Genomic DNA, 22,206 nt, shown 5'->3' with positions numbered 1-22,206 from the left:
TTCTGCCACAGAGAGCACAATGCCTTTTGAATGGGCTCTTGAGCAAATAACTGTCTTAGCACAAGATTATGACACTTAGGACAGCATGTACACTTAGATAATACACATTTTCAAGCAACCTACCCCACAATTGCTTGGGTCATTTTAGTGAATTTTAGAAGGGATAAACTGCCAAATATCATTGATCCCCAAATAGCTAGCATTCAGTTAGGAGATCAAAACTATGTGCTTTGTTCTTAATGCCAATATGTTCCTTATTGTGTGACATATAGTTCTTATTAAAGGCAAAGGCTAAAGTGAATGAATAATGTAAGCTTTACAGGGTTATCTACGAAAGGCTTTGCTTGTATTTCTTCTGAGGTAATGTATTTACTCATATGATTCATGCATATATAAAGTTACAATATCTGCCTTCTAAAGCATGGGTGCCAAACTGGATTTCTTCAAGGGCTGGATCAACATTGTACTTCTCATCTACCCAGTTATACATCTCTACCCCATGTCCAGTCATGTCCAGTCAACGAAGCAGGAAGTGATGTGCCGGTGCCTGGAGGCTGTTGGGGCCTGGATGGGTGTCAACAAACTCAAACTCAACCCTGATAAGATGGAGTGGCTGTGGGTTTTGCCTCCCAAGGACAATTCCATCTGTCCGTCCATTACCCTGGGGGGGAACTACTGACCCCCTCAGAGAGGGTTCGCAACTTGGGCGTCCTCCTCGATCCACAGCTGACATTGGAACATCATCTTTCGGCTGTGGCGAGAAGGGCGTTTGCCCAGGTTCGCCTGGTGCGCCAATTGCGGCCCTATTTGGACAGGGAGTCATTGCTCACAGTCACTCATGCCCTCATCACCTCGAGGTTCGATTGCTGCAACGCTCTCTACATGGGGCTACCTTTGAAAAGTGTTCGGAAACTTGAGATCATGCAGAACGCAGCCGTGAGAGCCGTCGTGGGGCTTCCAAGATTCGCCCACGTTTCTTCAACACTCCGTGGCTTGCATTGGCTGCCGATCAGTTTCTGGTCACAATTCAAAGTGTTGGTCATGACCTTTAAAGCCCTACATGGCATTGGACCAGATTACCTCCGGAACTGCCTGCTACCGCACAAATCCCAGCGACCGATAAGGTCCCACAGAGTTGGCCTTCTCCAGATCCCGTCGACTAAACAATGTCATTTGGCGGGCCCCAGGGGAAGAGCCTTCTCTGTGGCGGCCCCGGCCCTCTGGAACCAACTCCCCCTGGAGATTAGTACTGCTCCCACCCTCCCTGTCTTTCGTAAACTACTCGAGACTCACTTATGACATGGGGGAATTGAGATACACTTTCCCCCTAGGCCATTACAAGTTATGCATGGTATGTTTGTGTGTATGTGTGGTTTTATAATAAGGGTTTTTAGTTGTTTTATTAATTGGATTGTTACATATTGTTTTTTATCATTGTTGTTAGCCGCCCCGAGTCTACGGAGAGGGGCGGCATACAAATCCAATAAATAAATAATAAATCTATGAGCTGGAGGGATGGCGGAAAGGGTGGTGGTAGGGGCTAGACATGCCTCCTGCAGCACTCGCCCCGAGTCTATGGAGAGGGGCGGCATACAAATCTAATAAATAAACTCTGCTGCCTGAAAATGGGCCATGAGAAAAGTTTTCAGGCTTTTGGGGGGGCATTTTCTACCTGTTTTGGGACCAGTTTTGGGACCAATTTTGGCCGGCAGAGTGCTGCACAAGGCCATAGAGGGTGAAAATGAGGCTCAAAGGGACTCAGAATGCCCATTTTAGCTGCCAGAGGCACCACAGATCAGTCCCTACGTATTTCCAGGCCGGTCCTGTGAGCCAGATTTAAGCATCCGGCAGGCCAGATCTATCCCGTGGATCTTGAGTTTGACACCCCTGCTCTAAACAAACTTGACTATTATTTCAATAGAAAAGCTGACAAAATATTATCTTTTGACAATATTTACTAATGATAGTGAAATGCTACTCTCTCTGAACGCTCATTTTTTGAATCAAAGTTAATAAGTTGAAGACAGAAAGATGCTTTGGTGTAGGTGGGGTAAAAGTGCTACTATGCAATTTTAGTAAAATATGGGTTTGGTTCAAGAAATATCAGATGAGTGCTGTTCATTCTTTCATTCCAAAGCGCCTTCTTACCTTTTTGAATATAAAGTGCTGTGCAGCTAATGCCATGTACCATATAACTCTAAAAATAATCAGATTCAAGAAATTACCTCTTGAAAGCATTTTGTACTCTTAACTATTAAGATGAACTGGCATTATATTTATGCATTCATGGAAAAGTTTAAAAGTTTCCAATATTTTTGACAAAGAATATAACTATAAATCCAAAATACTATAAATAAAGAATACTTGGTTTCATTTAGAAAATAAATGAAGTTTTCCCAACAACTGGCGAGGCCTGTTCATGCCGGCATAGTCAGAGTGGCAACCCACACTTCCTTCTCCTTCACAGAGACACAAGCATGAGAGATATTATGAGAACTATTCCCCTCAATGCTCCTTGAGGCCCCAGTCAGATAATGAGAAGGGGCAATTATACCTGGACCTCTCAGAAGACGAAGGACTTGCCCCTGACCTCCCAGCTTCGTTGGCTCTCCTTTACCCAGGCCTCTTTAAATTGCTTTTTATTTAAAGCAAAAAAATACTGCCAACCTAGGATCCAGTCCACTGATCCACAGAAGGATAATCTCACTGTAGATCCCTTATTTGAAGAGGCCATCTTGGAAGCTGAGGTGTTCCCAGCTCCGCCTCTCTTTGTGGAGGCTATCATGTGACAATGGCATTCCCCCGCTTCAGGGCCTTTGCCTGGACAAACAGTACTTCAATTCCCTGGACAAACAGTACTTTAATGTGACAGCGGATTTGGCACAACACCTCCCAGTGCCTTTGGTGGATGCCCCGGTATTGGCATTATACTCTTCCAACCACATTCCAGGTGATCCGTGGTGGTACAACTGACCACCTGGTGTTTCAGCATGGCTCTCTGAGGCGTCATCAGGTCCCGGAGGAACCATCCAGACTCTCCAGGCCTCTAGGAGGCTGTCCACAGAAAGAATTTATTTGGCCACCTGGAAAGCCTTCAGCTCCTGGTGTTTACAGGTGGAATATTCCCCTGTTGATTTATTAATCACCAATGTGCTTGAATTTCTGCAGCAGGGCCTTAACAAGGATCTTTCTCCCAACTTGCTTCAATGTCATGTGGCAGCTCTTTCTTCTTCTTATTTATTATTATTTATTAGATTTGTATGCCGCCCCTCTCCGAAGACTCAGGTTTCTTCTTCTTTTGTCCTGTGGTTCTCTGTATTCCTTGTCTCCCCATTTCCTGTTGTGCAGGTTCTGGAAAGGGGTTGTAAATTTGTGTCTTCCCGTTATGCATCAGTACCCAACATGGGACCTTTTCAAGGTTCTCCTGTCTCTGACAGGTGCCCCCCTACGAGCCCTTGCGGACCACTTCACTTTACTATCTTACCTATAAGGTGGCATTCCTAGTGGAGATCACCGGAGGATCTCTGAACTTGCCACCTTGTCAATTAGGGAGAATTTATGTATCTTTCATTTTGATCAAGTGATCCTCCATCTTTGGTGTTTTAGGGATTTTTCCACTTTTGCATACCACCCTGAGTTCACTGGAGTTAGAGAAATTCAAATAAACAAATAATGATTTCATTGTTTTTTATTTATGGATTTAAACTTGATTTACCTTGCAGAGACAAAGTTTCTAAAATTGATTTTGGAGTTAACATAATGTTGATCATTTCATTTAAACACATTAAGTGAAAAAAATAAGTGAAAATTTTAAAGTCTCATTAAAATTATGAAAAAAATTAAAAGATTTGATTAAATTGTATTTATTTACTGACAATTTTCATTCAAACTAATGTTATGTTAAATATTCATTGTATATATTCACTATAATAGAAAGTAATATATGAATTAAACCAGTGTTATCTTCCTGCAGTTTGGAGGGTGGACATGTGCTTTAATAGTTAAGAATTTTTATTGAGAATTGGTTGACAATTTCCCTATTAATATATATCTATCAGATATGGATCTATATGAGATATCAGTCCTTATGGCTCTTTGTGTCTGTTATGTACTGAGGATCAGAAGACAAAAGAGAGATGCAATGTTGTAACTGCAATAACATTGGATTTTGTTATCCAGATTTTAACAATAATTGTTTGAATTATTAATTTCAGTAATTAATTGAACAATAATTTGGAGTTGGAACATAATAAACCAGAGTCAGGTGATATTGAAGTGCACTTTGCTAAAACCTTAAGTCAATTGCATAACAGCATTTGTTTTTTACTGCTGGTATCCCATCTACTAGTCAGTTTCTCAGTTTTTATTATGATCCTTAAATTAGCCTGGCTTTTTTCAATCAAATTCATTCCATTCCAGCTTTGAACAAATTGATTGTTGTCAAGTTAGTTCTGCTGGTTGTTCTGGGAATTTGTTTTGTTTGCTTTCATTTTGTTTTTCTCTTTAATAAAAGATTTCTTACAAAGGTTGATTCCTGATTAATTTTGGAGGATAATAATAATACCCAAAGAACTGCCTATATAAATTTTGAACTTATTAGACCTCAATATCCTGACTTTGCAAATAAATAAAAATAAATACTCTACTCAGAATTACCTGTAATCCTCAAGTTACGAATGTAACGGAGCCTGTCGATTCATAACCTGAGGATTCGTGGGAGTGAATCTTGTATCTTAGCTGCCCTGGGTCTCTGGAGAAGGGCAGCCTATAAATCGAAATAATAAATAAAAAAATTAAAAAATATTGAATGAGATCATTCCCTCTTTTTGTCCCTGCATTTGCTAATTGAATACAAAGCTCATTAATTGCACAAGAGATATTTCAGGGTGGGAAAGGTCATCGGGGGGAACCTACTGATGGAATAGGCTACTTGCCTAAGACTACCCAAGTCTTCCTGACCTACTGAAATACCCCATGCTCCACAAATTGCTTTCCTCCAATCTGTGCCAGGTCACTTATCTTGTGAAGATCTAGTAAACCGTCTTCTCTCTAGCCTCATGTGCCCTTCTGCAGTTCCGTTCAGGCCTCTTGGTTTTATTTATTTATTTTGCTTCCCATTCAAATCTATAAACCTGGAGTTTTGCAATGCTCTTTGTCCAAGTGCTAAACAAGTTTGAACCCACCTTAGCTTTTTGCCACCTAGCTTTCAACATCATGAAGCAAATAAGAGTTGCAGCAGAAATAATTCATATTGTAAGGCTCTTTTGAGTTATGTTACTATATCCATTGCATATATAACAGCTTTACTATAGTAATCAGGTTATAAAAATGAAATCCAGCAGTTTGAATGGGTTTGCTATATGGGCAAAATCTTTCTATTTTTCTACATACATAGATTTGTTACATTGTTTTGTGTAATATTTCCAGAAAAATCACTGAATAATTGTTAAGCGCCAATTTATTTTTCACATAAACTACTGCTTAACTTATTTGAGAACATTTAGATTTCATTGTGTATTCTTTTGTTTGAATTTCTTTTGTTTTTATGACATTTTGACATCCCTTTCATAGACCATGCATATTAACACAATTGTATTTACTTGTAGGTGGCTCTAACCAAGAGAGCTGATCCAGCTGAGCTGAAAACAATATTTTTGAAGGTATGTTAAAAGTAAATATTTTTATCCTTTAACGCTTGAATTTTTCATTTTTTTCCTCTATTATCCATCTTTTGGAGTGTTCTAACCATTAATCATTCCTTGTATTATTAACATGCTATACTTAAATAGTATTATAAAAAAGGAACACCTATCCAAGAAATCAAATACATTATTGTGTGATTATTGTGTAAATGTAGAGAAATGTAAGCATTTTGAAATTAAAATGTCCCTTTCACCCTCCTTCACTCATCCATTTCTGAAAATGCAATTTGTAATTCAGTGTTCCTTATTAAGAACCATGGGGATTCATTTAGAAGATCAATTGAATGATATTTGTAGCTATTTTAATTAGGTTTACTCAACTTTCCTAAACCTTTGGATTATGTGTGGCAATGGTTAAAACTAAAAGCTAATGCATCAATCCTATTTGTTCAGAAAAAGTTTTTTTTAAAGGTAAATTTAATTCACAAATATGATATTTGATATTAGTACCAATGTTACTATACATAAGTGCTAATCTTTATTCAATGGTAGTTGAATTCTTACAATGGTACATACAAAATGTGTACTACTGCAAGCAGCGTTCCCTGTAAGTTGCGTGCGTGTGCACGCGCTCGCCCCAAAATACCCCTCCCGCGCACCCTTTTCCATGGGCGCGCGCTCCCCATCCCCCTGCCAGCCCGTTTGTGTGTGTGTGTGTGTGTGAACTCTTGAACCATTTCCAATAGCTCACCTCTTATTGGAAATGATTCAAGAGTTCACACACACACACCACACACACAAGGGGGGAGGAGACAGGGATGGAAAAAGAGAAGATAGTAATAATAGTAATAGATTTTGTTTTTGTTTTATTATTAATTTCTTTTAATAAAAAAGAAGGGAATTTTTTTCTTATTTATTTATTCATTTATTCATTCATTCATTCATTCATTCATTCATTCATTTATTCTATGCTGCCCAGTCCCAAAGGGACTGCCGCTCAGACACTATACTTTTCCGCCCACAGCGAAAAAAAATTAGAGGGAACATTGACTGCAAGTTGTACTTTGTTTTACATGGCTATCTTATAGTCTAGGCCAGTGTTTCCCAAATTTGGCAACTTGAAGATGTCTGGACTTCGACTCCCAGAATTGCTGGCTGGGGAATTCTGGGAGTAGAATTCCAGACATCTTCTAGTTGCCAAGTTTGGGAAACACTGGCCTAGGCCAATGATGACGAACCTTTTTTGGCTCGGTTGCCAAAAGGGTGTGTGCGCGTGTGCGATAGTGTGTGTGTGCGTACCCACACCCATAATGGGATGCCCTCACCCCCATGCATATACACCCAATACCTACACCGCCCCTTGCTTGTGCACAACTACCACAATGTCCCCCTGCGCACGCACACAAGCCTCACTAAACTTCCAGGAGGCCTGTTGGACTGTTTTTCACCATTCCCAGGGCTCAGGAGACTTTTCTGAAGCCTAAAGAAAGTGAAAACGGCCGAAAAGAAGACTGAAAATCAGCTGACTATTATGCATATGCACCCTGGAACTGACATAGGGCAACGTCTTGCATGCCCTCAGATGTGGCTCCACGTGCTACCTGTGGCACCCATGCCATAGGTTCACCATCACTGGTCTAGGCAATTGAAATGATTTCTAAAAATAATTGACAGAATTGTGTAAAAATGTTCCTCTTTGAAAAGGAAAATAGAATAGCCCAAAGAGCCGGGGTGGCGCAGCAGGTAGAATGCTGTACTGCAGGCCACTGAAGCTGACTTGTAGATCTGAAGGTCAGTGGTTCAAATCTCATCACCAGCTCAAGGTTGACTCAGCCTTCCATCCTTCCGAGGTGGGTAAAATGAGGACCCAGATTGTGGGGGCAATAGCCTAGCTCTGTTTTAAAAAAGTGCTATTGCTAACATGTTGTAAGCCGCCCTGAGTCTAAGGAGAAGGGCGGCATAAAAATTGAATGAATGAATGAATGAATGAATGAATGAAGGAAGGAAGGAAGGAAGGAAGGAAGGAAGGAAGGAAAGTTTCTGTTCACTTTGCCTCTCTTTTCATGCAACATACTGTATATTTTATGAGCAGTTAAATCTTCAAAATCTGCCATGTTTATTTTCTATGGTTTCCTCAGTTTTCTTGAAAATAATTTAACATAAAATAATTAAAATCTAAATAATTTGTCTTTCTTGTTGCAGTTGCATTTTGTTTGATAAAGAAACAAATGCAGTAATAAAAAATATGAATAAGTTAATCTTGGTAAATATTAATGCTAATCATTTGGTAATTTAAGCATGAATTCTCCATGGCATCCTCAGGAGAGTCCAGGATGTGTAACTCTAGTCCTCTAGCTCTATGACTGAATTGAAATTCTGAGGACCGCCACCCTGCCAACTGTTCCCAGTTCTTCAACTCAGTCCAAGCTCTAGGACACTCAGGAGATCACTCCTGAGAAGTTTAAAAGTCAGCTGTACAGGTTTGGAAGAAGAAAAGTCCCTGCTTTCTGAAGGAAAAAAACAAGTTAGATCATTCCAAGGCCAGAACTGTCAAATTGGCTGTTCAGGAGTGTACTCCGTGCCTGCAGATTGAGTGAGGTGGCTGCCTCTTGCATTTCTGATTGTCGGAGGACAAAGAGGCTAATCCCGGGATTGGGATTAGCTGGGCTGGCTCACCATCTACTTAATTTGCCCTGCCTGCTGCCCTGCCACTGCCAGCGGATCATAGCTTGGAGGGAACGGGCAGCCATTTTGAAACCAGCAATTGCAAAGGAAGAAAAGTGATATTTTTAAAAATGGTGGGTGCCCAAGATTTTTCTTGACGATTGCTGACTTTTGAATTTTTTGGCTGAAGGAGAATGGGTATAGCGTCACTGCATTGATTGTTGTTTGCTCTTTGGAGTATGGTGATAAGCCCAAGTTTCATCTCCTATCACTATACAGTTACAAAAGCCTCGCCTTCAATCTCGAAACGGTCAAGAAATTCTCGGGCAGCACTGACTTTGTCAATTTTGAGTGCTTCAGTAAGCATCTTGAGCACCCATTGCAGAAGCGTTCATGCCCTTAGCATTCAGGTGCCCTTAGCATTACAGCATGCACTTCACACTTGGAGGGAAACGGAATGAGGAAGCTCATCTCTAACCTTCACCACAATTTCAGTCGATGATGTACTGACCACTGGTACTGCTTGTTATCTTCCTCTGGCTTACCGTTACACAATAGTAATACCAACTTCCCCCACAAACATTTCCCACGAGAGCTACATGCCTCCTGCCGCATGAGTCCCAGTGACTGGTTAGTTCCACCGAGTCGGCCTCCTCCCGGTCCCGTCCAGGGCCACCATCAGGAATTTTGGGGCCCCATACAGCCTAAGTGTCTGGGCCCCCCCGCCATTTTAAAACTATTTTAAGTCGCCAAGCCACTCCATCCCCCGGGGATCATTTCCCGCTTCACGCCAAGCGAGGCGGTCCCATAGGCCAGTGTTTCCCAACCTTGGCAACTTGAAGATATCTGGACTTTAACTCCCAGAATTCCCCAGCCAGCTTCCTTCGCAGCTGCAGCTGCCGTCCCAAGTGGAATTCTGGGAGTTGAAGTCCACTAGTCTTAAAACTGTCAAGTTTAAAGAGTCCTGGGTTAGGGTTAGAAATGCAAATCTTCAAACCTGGAAAGATTAGGGCTTGTGGACTTCAACTCCTACTCCTGAAGTAGCATGGCTGGTGCAGGAATTCTGGGAGTTGAACTCCACTAGTCTTAAAACTCAAGTTTAAAGACCCCTGGGTTAGGGTTAGAAATGCAAGTCTACAAACCTGGAAAGATTAAGGCTTGTGGACTTCAACTCCCACTCCTGAGGTAGCATGGCTGGTGCAGGAATTCTGGGAGTTGAAGTCCACTAGTCTTAAAACTGTCAAGTTTAAAGACCCCTGGGTTAGGTTTAGAAATAGGTTTTAGCTTGGTTGCTGATTGAGCTACTTTTTTTACTTTTTAATTTATTGTTATTACCAGATTGCTTTCGTTTACCCTCTTTTAAATTTACAGAGCTAATTTTGGTTTTCTTTAAAATAAATATTCTAAAACATTTAATCTACTGATGTCTCAATTAATGTAATTTTATTGGTTTCCATTTTTATAAGTTACCAGTAGCCACTGCATTTTCTAACCTCGGCTTATACTCGGGTCAATAAGTTTTCCCAGGGTTTTTGCGGCAAAAACTGGTACCTCGGCTTATACTCGGGTTCGCTTATACTTGAGTATATACGGTAGTTTGACAGTGGTGAGGAAATTATTTGTTTAGCAGATGGTGTTCAGGGAAAAATTGTTCTTGTGTCTATCTAGTTGTCTTGGTGTGCAGTGCTCTATAGCATCATTTGGACTGAGTGCTCTATAGCGTGGTGATTGGATTGAGCCTGTCACAGCTATTCAGGTGGTGCCCTTGCTGCTATGCTTGTTAACTTTTTTACTTAGCCACTCAGCGAGGATGGTTGTGCCATTCATTCCTCCTAAAAACTGGTGGAAATTGGTTGCTGTATCTATTCTATTATACTATACTATCCTAGCTACAATAGCTAAGGCATACAAGCTTCAGTCGCGCCAGGCACCATCTCACATCACCACCCACTTCGGCAACTTTACGCAGGCTGCCTTCTCCATTTGTGCAGCACTATAAAATCAATGTCTTTGCTTTGGCCGAATTTTCCTTTGGCAGAAGAGTGTTTCAATAGGTCATTAAGGACTAGGGCAGTGATGGCGAACTTTTTTTTCTTTGGGCGCTGAAAAAGCATGTATGTACCCTATCGCGCATGTGTGAGTGCCCACACTCATAATTCAATGCCTGGGGAGGACAAAAACAGCTCCCCCTGCTCCCCAGAGGCTCTCTGAAGGCCAGAAATGGCCTGTTTCCCAACTTCTGGTGGACCAATTAGGCTCATGTTTCACCTTCACCAGGCTCCAAAGGCTTCTCTGGAGCCAGGGAGGGTAGAAATGCACTTTCCCCCCTCTCCAGAAGCTATCTGGAAGCCAAAACACCCACCCAAAGCCTCTGTGCGAGCCAAAATTCAACTGGCTAGCACACACATGAATACTAGAGCTGACCTAGAGAAATGTCTTGTGTGCCAGCAGATATGGCTCCATCTGCCATCTGTGGCACCCATGCCATAGGTTCACCATCACTGGACTAGGTCCTCAGCAACAGTCTAGCAGTTAGATTGATTGTATGCGTGTTTTTTTTTAATATTCTGGGGCTGTTTTTTTATGAATTTTTTAGTTTAAAATTGTAATTGGATTGGTGGGTATTGGATTTGTTATTATGTACTGTTTTTACCCTGTTGTGAGCCGCCCCGAGTTTGTGGAGAGGGGCGGCATATAAATCCAATAAATCTAATCTAATCTAATCTAGCAACCATTGTCACCTGCCTGTTTGGACAGCCAGCTTTGGTATGTCCCATTCCTGGATGCTATATCCACCTTGAGGGCGGAGGGGTGTTAGTATTAACTGATATGCTTCTTCTCTGAGACGTGGATATAAAATCCAGCTATATGGTCAATATAGACTGTTGGCTTCAGTTCTGCAGAGGAATGTGTTAACTTATTATGGCACAATGTGGTCTGTCACTTGGCCTCTTTATTTAAAAATGGCAAGTATAACAACAAGGGTGACACCTGTACAGCTTTGAAAGGCTCAATCCAACCAGAAAGCAGACATATTTAACCCATTCCTCGATGCTATATCTACCTCTCCGAGAAGAGACATACCAGATAAGACCGACTCATTTTCTATTTGATTTAGAGCCACTTTAAGGGCTGGTTCTGCCTTTAAAAGGCCTGGAGAAAATATATCTGAGTAACTAACTCCTTAATTTTACAAATTATATTGACTGTTAAGTGCAAATTATATTGATAAATTACATTTCATTTCTGGCATTGATGCTGTTCTTTTAATTAAAGGTCTACCTGGTTACACATTTTAAAGATTTTGTGTAATTATTCTTTGTTTTTAATGATTTCATTGAATGGAGCAATTAAAAATATAGTAAATAAATAAGAGAACCAATCTGGTGTAGACATCACACATAGGCTAGAAACCAGGCCATAGGTTCTACTCAGTGGTGGGTTGCTCCCGGTTTGGACTGGTTCATAGAACTGATAGTGCCAGCACCCACCCAGGATGTTTCTGCACATGCACAGAAGCATTGCGTATGCGTGCATGCGCAAACCGGTAGCAAAATCATTTACAATCCACCACTTGTTCTAGTCCTGCTCTTATAATGAAGCAAAATGGGCCATTCACTCTCTCTCACTTCTAAAAACTCTTTCACTTCTAAAAACCCTTGTAAAAAAACCTGTAGGGCTAGTTATATTTTTGATAAATGGTTTTTTTATGTATATTAAACATATATTACCTCTAGTGAAATCATTGTTCAATTTAGCCTTGTGTTGTCAACTGTTAATAGGGACCTTTTGGGATTGCAAGCACATTTTTCCCCCCATATAACCAATAGCTACTAATGTGATCGAAGCTTGAGATTGATTACTTGCATATTTAACACAAGCCAGATAGAGAAAAAAAATAATCTTCCTACTGGCAGTAGCTTCCCAAGCTTAAGAAGATTCAGATCCTTAGTTCACCAGCCCTATGGCCAACTTCATATTATTATTATTATTATTATTATTATTATTATTATTATTATTATTATTATTAATAATAATATTATAAATAATAAATATAATATATAATATAATAAATAATAAATAAATAAATTATTATTATTATTTATTAGATTTGTATTTATTTATTTTATTTATTTTTATTTATTATTTAGATTTGTATGCCGCCCCTCCCCGTAGACTTGGGGCGGCTCACAACAATAACAAAGACAATGTAAGAACAAATCTAATAATTTAAAAAACACTAAAAACTCCATTATTAAAAGCAAGCATACACACAAACATACCATGTATAAACTGTATAGGCCCAGGGGAAGATGTCTCAGTTCCCCCATGCCTGACGGCAGAGGTGGGTCTTAAGAAGTTTACAAAAGGCAAGGAGGGTGGGGGCAGTTCTGATCTCCAGGGGGAGCTGGTTCCAGAGGGTCGGGGCCGCCACAGAGAAGGCTCTTCTCCTGGGTCCCGCCAAACAACATTGTTTATTTGATGGGACCCGGAGAAGGCCAACTCTGTGGGACCTAACTGGTCGCTGGGATTCGTGTGGCAGAAGGCGGTCCTGGAGATATTCTGATATGTTTCTGGTTTGTTCATTTTAACTATCACTTGTTTCGTCTTAACTGTGATTAGTGGAATCAAAATGATTTTAAACTATAGTTTTATGAAACTGGCTTTTCTCGTTTACTATTGCTGTAGAAAGCTAAGTTTCAACCTACTAAATCACAGTGGTCAGGTATGGGAGATTCCATTCTGTACTCTACAATGAGTATCTTTGCATTTGCAAAGCAGCAGGGGTAGAAGACTTGTCTTACATCCTATTTGATTATTGCTTGTTTAAGGTGGCGAGAGACAGGTACCTTGGTCTATATACCAAACGATTCCCTTATTAAAACAACTTACTTTGTGTGCCGACCAGAACATGAAAATAATATTTAACTCAGCACAGTACTTGAACAGAATGGTTCGGTTGAGATCTGCATATGTGGGAGTAATTGGGGTAGATTATAAGGGTGACACCAAAATATAATTTTATGCCATTTTATTCTATTTTACATGTTTATGTTTTAAATTGTATTGTATCTTATCCTTCTGTATAACTATTGTATTTACCCTACCCATATTTTAAATTGTTTGTATAGGATTTTATTGGTGATATGTGTTTGAACCTTGTGATTTGATATGGACTATCGATTAATCAATAAAGCTATAATCTAATGTAACCTACTAAACTACAATTGGCTTTAAGAAGAAGTAGTTTTCATCGCCAGTTTTAGGCTCTTTCACATGATTAGGTCTTACATCTGAAAACATATAATGGTTATATACACATACATACATACATACATACATACATACATACATACATACACACACATACATATATACACACACATACATGTTTTTGCTGAATTTGAAAATTAAGGGAGACTAGGATAGATCTATTTCGGCCTCATCTGCTAGCCATACCCTCCCTGGGACTTGAACTTGCAACCTTTGCTTTGTAAGGCAGAGAATTAACCTCTTGGCTACAGTATCTAATCCCTTCAGCTCTGTACCAGGGAAGGGTTACATGGTTTTTTTTTGTGTTGAATCACCCTAGTATATTGTAGGAACATCAAAGCTCCTTTTTGCCTCTTGGCCCAACCTACATATATGTGTGTGTGTGTACATAAATTAATACAATTTAATACAATGAATGTTGACAATTAATAAATTTAATTCATGAGTAGATATATTACACATGTCATAAAAATGGAAGGAAGGAAGGAGAAGGAAGAAAGAGAAAGAAAATAAATAAATAAACCAAAATAACAAATATTATAATTACACGTCTTGCATCATTTAATGTGTTAGTTAAATACATAGCAATCAATTTGATATTTCTTAGTTGCATATTTTTAAATCTGGAATTCTTTAGCTAATATACTTTTTTTAAAAAAATAAAAAGATATTCCACAATTGTATTGCAAAGGCTTAAAAAGGTTTCAACTTGTTAATGCCTGAGTATTTAAAATATGTGATTATCCAGTGTGAATTTTGAAGGAACTTACCAAAAAAGCCATTAAGCATTATTGTGCAATATCATATTCTCTGTAGGTATAATTACCAAAGTGGAAGAAAAATACCTGACTACAGAACCACTTTTTTGAATGTCTTTATTCCCAAACTAACAGAACTGATGTTTTTTCCTCCTTCCCTCTTTTGTCATGATAATTTTCCAGAGTAACTCTACTTCTTGTAACTCTCCTACCATAACCTAAGAGATTAGACTTCAGTCAAAATGAACAAGCTGACATTTTCAAGGTCATTTTCTATATGTAGTGTGGGGATACGTGATTGGATTTCAAATACACAAGAATAAATCACAGTGGGTAGAATCAGAGGGACACCGAAACCTTGTGCTGCTTTCTGTTATTGAATGTCTTAGCAGGGGGCCTAGCTTGGGGGAAAAAAATGAAATGTAGAAGTGCAGAATGGCTGACTTATTTGATTTGTTTCTTGATAACTGTCTTGTTAAAAAGTTTTCAAGCCTTAGGTTTAGAAAGATTCTCCTATAAATGACTACGTACATTGGAATCGATTGATCTGTGTGCTGGTTACAAAGTACTGAGTGTTCACTTTCAGTAGACAAGTCTCACCCAATAAACAAGCGTGTGGTTTTACATCGCTGCCATGTTCTAAGTTAGTTTTAATTGTGTGTGCGAGGTTTACAATAATATATATTTTCTTACAACTTCATTAGATGAAGTGAACTGGCTAATAATAAATTATAAGTATGAAACTCTAATAACGTCTTTCTAAAATATTACTTAAAACTCAGTAAAAAAGAGAGAAGTTATTTTAATTATAAAAATGCACTGTTAGATATTCAGGTTTTATATATGTTTTGTTTTTACCTTTCTCCAACAATTGCCTGAAAAAAATTCCCTGTATTGACTTATATTTAGACAATTATGTCTCCTCTGCCCAATATTGCATACCTTTTAAACCTGTGAATGGTGCCAGATTGCATGTATGAATAGATGTATAGATGGTTATTTGTTTGTTTGTTTGTTTGTTTGTTCGTTCGTTCGTTCATTCATTCATTCATTCATTCATTCATTCATTTATTTATTAGTATGCCGCCCCTCTCCGTAGACCTGGGGTGGCTTCATTGTATTAAATTGTATTAATTTATGTACACACACACACACACACACACACACACACATGTGGGTTGGGACAAGAGGTTAGACAATTCTGGCTTCATGTAAATAGGCGATGGCACTTGCAATACAAAATAATATCTGATTCTTTTAATTTTGCTTGGAGTTATAGTAGATACTTAGTTTCCTACTGGATATAGAGAAAGTTTTGTGAAGAATTCTGGTAAACAGCAGGCTGTCTCAAAAAATACTACATGGATTGACAATATGTCTTTTCTGTTCAGAATCTTTTGCTTGCTGTGAAACAGACCTTTTCAAGTTGACGTAGTGACAAACATGTTTATGTAATTTATTTACAATTGCATTTTAATGTCTTTTCACCACACCCAAGCGGTTCATAATATTTCAATATGCATGTGTAAACTTAGCATTTTAATGGATTTCCTTATCTTATCATCATCTTACTGATTAGACTGTTTGCTTAATTTCAACTTGGAGAGGTACATAGCAATGATAAGAAATGGACAACTTGTTCCAAATAACTGGAAAACATTGCTTGTTGGTACTGTGGTTGGTAAATCCACAGTAACTGAATTTAAACATGCCTGGGATAAACATATATCCACCCTAAGATAAAATACAGGAAATAATATAAGGGCAGACTAGATGGACCATGAGGTCTTTTTCTTCCGTCAATCTTCTTTTTTAAAAAAATTTTTTTTATTAATTTTTCTTTAAGACAATACAAACAACATTTAACATTTAAAGGAGCTACCATTGCTCCACTAAGCATAGAAGTCAATCTTCTATGTTTCTATTGTTTTGATCCAGAAAATAAAAGTACCTGGGCCCAGATGACATTTTAAAAAAAAATCTTGCTTTTTAATTGAATAAATTCTGTGTTTCCTTTTTGTTTCATAGAAATGTGGTGAGGTTATGTGGTGAGAACTGGGATATCATAAAAACGTAGAAACATAGAAGAATGATGGCAGAAAAAGACCTCAGGATCCATCTAGTCTGCCATTACACTATTTTTTGTATTTTATCTTAGGATGGATATATGTTTATCCCAGGCATGTTTAAATTCAGTTACTGTGGATTTACCAACCACGTCTGCTGGAAGTTTGTTCCAAGGATCTACAGTGATCCCTCGATTATCGCGAGGGTTACGTTCCAAGACCTCTCGCGATAATCGATTTTCCGCAGTATAGTGATGCGGAAGTAAAAACACAATTTGCGCATGCGTGCCTTTTTTCCATGGCCGCGCATGCGCAGATGGTGGAGGCGTGGAGCGACGAGAGTGCGGAAGCCGACAGATTGCTTTGAATGCTGGCTGCCCCCACCCCCCCAGCACCCGCCCGCCCGCCGTTCGCCGCTCGCCCGCCTGCCGTTTGCCGCTCGCCCGCCCGGCTGCTCGCTCGCCCGTTCACCCGCCTGGCTGCTCGCTCGCCCGTTCACCCACCCGCCCGGACGCCGTTTACCGCTCGCCTGTTCACCCGCCCGCCCGCCGTTTGCCGCTCGCTTGTTCACCCGCCTGCCTGGCGGCCGTTTGCCGCTCGAGAGCAAGAGGGGGAGAGATAGAGAAAGAGAGAGAAGGAAAGAAAGAGATGAGAGAGGGAGGAAGAGAGTGTGAGAGAGGAAGAAGCAAGATAGAGAAAGAGAGAGAGAAAGGAAGATGAGAAAGGAAGGAAGACAGTGAGAGAGAGGAAGAAAGAGAGAGAGAGAAGAGTGGAAGGAAGAGAGAGAGAAATGATAGAAAAAAGGGGAGAAAAAAAGAGAAATGAGAAAATGATTGAAGCAGAGAATGACAGGAAAGAAAGAGAAAGAGACAGAGAAGTGACTCTTGGTGATGACGTATGACGTCGTTGGGTGGGAAAAACCGTGGTATAGCAAAAAAACCGTGGAGTATTTTTTAATTAATATTTTTTGAAAAACCGTGGTATAGCGTTTCGCGATAATCGAGACCGCGAAAATCAAGGGATCACTGTATTACTCTTTCAGTAAAATAATATTTTCTCATGTTGCTTTTGATCTTTCCCCCAATAACTTCAGATTGTGTCCCCTTGATCTTGTGTTCACTTTCCTATTAAAAACACTTCTCTCCTGAACCTTATTTAACCCTTTGACATATTTAAATGTTTCGTTCATGTCCCCCCTTTTCCTTCTGTCCTCCAGACTATACATATTGAGTTCATTGTCTTTCCTGATACGTTTTATGCATTCTTGTAGCCCGTCTTTCGACCCGTTCAATTTTGTCAATATCTTTTTGTAGGTGAGGTCTCCAGAACTGAACACAGTATTCCAAATGTGGTCTCACCAGCACTCTATATAGCGGGATCACAATCTCCCTCTTTCTGCTTGTTATACCTCTAGCTATGCAGCCAAGCATCCTACTTGCTTTTCCTACCGCCTGACCACACTGCTCACCCATTTTGAGACTGTCAGAAATCACTATCCCTAAATCCTTCTCTTCTGAGGTTTTTGCTAACACAGAACTGCCAATACAATAATCAGATTGAGGATTCCTTTTCCCCAAGTGCAGTATTTTACATTTGGAAACATTAAACTGCAGTTTCCATTGCTTTGACCATTTATCTAGTAAAACTAAATCATTTACCATATTACAGATGCCTCCAGGAATATTAACCCTATTGCACACTTTAGAGTCATCGGCAAATAGGCAAACCTTCCCTACCAAACCTTCCCCTATGTCACTTACAAACATATTTAAAAGAATAGGATCCAGAACAGACCCTTGTGGCACACCGCTTGTAACCTGTCTTTGCTCAGAATACTCGCCATTAACAATAACTCTCTGATGTCTATGCTTCAGCCAGCTGCAAATCCACTGAACTATCCAGGGATTAAGTCCAATCTTCACTAATTTATCTTCAGTCTTTGCTGAAGTCCAGATAGGCAATATCCACCGCACCACCTTCATCCAATTCCTTTGTGCCATAGTCAAAGAAATCAATGAGATTAGTCTGACATGATTTGCCTTCAGTAAAGCCATGCTGATTTGGGTCCAATAAGTTGTGTTTTTTTAGCTGCTGATTAATCCTCTTTTTGAGTAGAGTCATGGCAAAATTGGAGTTCTGGGATTGAAATAGTAATCTTTGATAATGGTTCCTAGCCAATCAGCTTTAAAGATCTTTCGAATTATTATGGAGCATTCAGTGCCAGAACATTAGAATTGAAGTCTATTTTTTACTTCTTTGAAAAAGAAGTTAAAAATAAATACAATATAATTTCAAACAAGGAAAAATTGATAACCTAAGTGTACAAATTCATGAATAGGTTCTTAGTTAACAATGTTAGGAACTGAAGAAACAAGCCAGTTTATTAACTAGTCAACCCTTTTATAAATTATAGGAGTTGAGAAGGAACAATTGGCATTTCATGTATAGTGCAGTATATTTTAGGAACCCTTAATCTTTGATCCATTGGCCCTTTGCCTTATTTCAATGATGCCTTTAACACAAAGTATAAAAGAATGCATATCTGTGCCTACAATCATACTGACTTAAAAACATAGAGGTATATATATTTACTTCCTTCTCTTTAGATTTTTCCTTTTTTGAAATCACAATTTGTAGATGGAGGCAGTAGAATGAAATGCCAAATATATTGTGTGCTTTCACCCCTCCTGTATAATATATATGATTTCTTGGGTCTAGGCCAGAATAACATATTGGGGCCATTTTTATTACTGTTGTTCACTTTGCTTTCTTCCTTTCAGGAGTAATTTTAGTCTTCAAAATTCAGCTTTCACTTCTCTTTCTTTTCTATATAAACTCCCAAGAGGTGGACATTCGGAGTAAGAAAAAGAGAGAATCTGAAAAATGTTGTCACAGTCATACAGCACTAATGTTTTACATATGGCTGTTAAGTACACATGCATATGAATGGGCATAAACATGTTTTCTTAAGTGTGTATGAGCGAGAGTTAAAATATTTCACTATTTCACAAATTGTTCTGCTGGCATATGTTGGAGGTATTAAGTAAAAGATTTTTTAGCATGAAAGATTCAAAAAATATATTCACTTCAGACAGCCTTCTAAACCACGTTTTGGACAACCTTTTTTAAAGTCCTATCCAGCATGACAAGCATTGAATGGTTGAAATTTCTTGCAAATGATATTTATTTATTTTGAGGAAAGCAGAGTGAAGTTGGATTGAATAATCAGAAAGAATTCATTAACCAAGAAAAGCTTTCTTAGTTCTAGTCTGTGATGTCAGCAGAATATGATTAATATTTGCCTTCCAGATATGATACACTATTATATTAGTAATTAAGAGTGTTATTGACCTGATTTTTTGGTTTTAATTGATTTTTACAATTAATTTTATGTTGAATCTGTGAATTATGAATTCACTTTCAATGTAGTAATACAGAGAGGACTACTGTATGTACTTGTAGCATAATATTACACTTTGTAGTAAAAGAAAATTTGTGTTCTGATTTTATTTCAAATCAAAGATTTTTCAAACAAGTCAAATTTGAATAACATCTATCTATCACACATTGCCGATTTGGCTGTCGTTACTAATTATAATTAGCACTAAGTAAGAAAAAAAAGATTATTTTTATATGTGTATATCTGGCTGAGCTGCCTGGTTTCCTTTTTGGATTCATATACAGTTTTCTGCCCGTAATTATTACACCTTGTATAATAAGGTAAGATATATTTTTATTTAATAATTTAATAATATTTTTCCCCCTCTTCTATTTTAACAGTATGCAAGTGTTGAAAAAAATGGTGAATTTTACATGTCTCCGAATGATTTTGTTACACAATTCCTGAAGATAATAGGAGATGGAGTGCCCAACTCCAATACGATCCAACTGCTAGGAGGTATAGTAGATCAGACTAAAGATGGGTATGTATGCCATTATTTACCTAAATTATTTATTTGATACTAGTATTTGATTTGATACTAATATTCAGAGAATAAATAAAAGACATTTTGCTTTTCATTTACAGGCAAAATATATGGGGGGAAATGTGCCATCATCAGGCAGTACCTTTAGGAAAGTTATTTCTCACTGAATAATGTTCACAAAAAAAGAGAACACATTGCATTTAATTTCTAGTGCCTGCATAAATGTAGCCAAATTGTTTTTGTGGAAACTAGATAGAAACAATTTGCTGATGGTTCTCTATGTGAGGTTGTTAGTTTCTCGGTCTAACCTACTGCCTTAGTGTTCTCCTGGTCTTCCATACAAATCAAAACCTGTTTGACTTTTTTTGACATCTGTCAAGGGTAGAGGCTACTGACTGTTACTGCTTTGTACACAAATCACTATGGCAAATATATTATAGAATAAAGAAATGAGTACGTTGTATAGCATTTACAGTGCAGTAATTTTGGTCTGTGACCTTAAGACCTGACTAACAAAATAGTTTAACTGAAAGCGCCACAATCAGAAATTAAACTTTGTCAATGATTGTGCTTAATAAATTGACACATATGCCTCCCAAAGGAAAAAAATGAAAGTAACTGTTCAGCCTTTTATATTCCCAATTAATAAATGACCGGAGAATATGACATAAGTACAGAAAAGTTCTATCACAATTTCATGTGAGTAGAATCATCTAATTTTCTAATAATTCTTGTGTAATTCAGCATTTCATAGGGCAAGAATGTATTTGCCTCACTGTTTTTATGCTAACTGAAGCTTTCGTAAGTTCGCTTCCAGGGTGGGAGTTATAAGACTTCGGAAAGTTGTTTTTACCTCCCATTGATAAGCTGTAAGGAAATGTTTCTTTACAATTGCATTCTTAGAAATCCAACTGTTTTCTTCTAAGAATTTTTTTTACTATAATTAAATTCTGCCCAATAAAATATACAATTTCTGCCAATCATTGCTGACATTCCAGCAAGTAAATGCTGCATTGCTTTTATTTTTAAGAAGCGTAAACAATTCAAAATAATGTTTTGAAACGCTAGCTTTTACCATTATTATTGATTTATCTCTAATTTTTCATTTTTCAGAATAGTTGTTTATATAGTACTGAAATATTAAATAATAAGCATAGCTTAGCCTGTGTCCCATTATGCTATTAAGATTACACAGTGATTGCAGCTTGAACCAGCCTGGTCTTTTATTTTTTTTAACTTAATGATAAGAATAATTAGTAGCAATCCTAGACATGTAGAATAATGGGTATGTGTATGCATATATAGGAAAATAACAGAATAATTTTCAGACATGAATGCCTTGTTTTTCTGGCTGTTGTTGTACATTATATATGTTAACAGCAGTTGAGCAATTAAGACACCATTGAAATACTTAGTTATATAGAAGTAAGCCCACTGTAGTCAGTGGGACTTACTGTTGGTTTGGCATGTAGAAGATTGTATTGTAAATGTACTTTCACTTTTAAATGTGATTGAGGATGAAACAGATATAAGAGTGACAGGCTTTGAATAATTTGCCACAAATGTACTTACCTGCTTGAGATTTCACCCCGGTGTTTTCAATTTTACACATAACAAACTGCCACTGAGAAATTCCATTATATCTCATAGTATGGTATGATATGCTATCCTGCTATTTCAAATTTCTGTGTACTTGTGCATCTGATAGCTTTTTTTCAAGTGCTGAAGTTTGGAGTAATGATTTATAAGTTCACCTTCCTTCTTGTAATATAGCCACTACATATCTTGTCTATACATTTATATTAGTCTTCCTTAACTAATTTATTTCCATATGCACTGAGATCACAACTTCTACAATAACCATACTTCCATTGTT

At 38.2% G+C, this 22,206-nt stretch overlaps 1 protein-coding gene across 1 annotated transcript in view; it reads left to right on the top strand.

Annotated features, from left to right (window-relative positions):
* The window catches only part of SLC25A13 (solute carrier family 25 member 13), a 151,685-nt gene that overhangs the window by 16,694 nt on the left and 112,785 nt on the right, over positions 1 to 22,206 (top strand). Inside the window, exons 2-3 of the mRNA XM_070729197.1 lie at positions 5,607 to 5,660; positions 20,185 to 20,327. Of these exons, the coding sequence (XP_070585298.1) occupies positions 5,607 to 5,660; positions 20,185 to 20,327 (197 nt within the window). The remainder of the gene's footprint in view (positions 1 to 5,606; positions 5,661 to 20,184; positions 20,328 to 22,206) is intronic.

The sequence above is a fragment of the Erythrolamprus reginae genome, chromosome Z, assembly GCF_031021105.1.
Source record: "Erythrolamprus reginae isolate rEryReg1 chromosome Z, rEryReg1.hap1, whole genome shotgun sequence".
Lineage (NCBI taxonomy): Eukaryota > Metazoa > Chordata > Lepidosauria > Squamata > Dipsadidae > Erythrolamprus > Erythrolamprus reginae.
The sequence above is the reverse complement of the archived record's forward strand: the minus strand, read 5'-3'. Positions and strand labels throughout refer to the sequence as shown.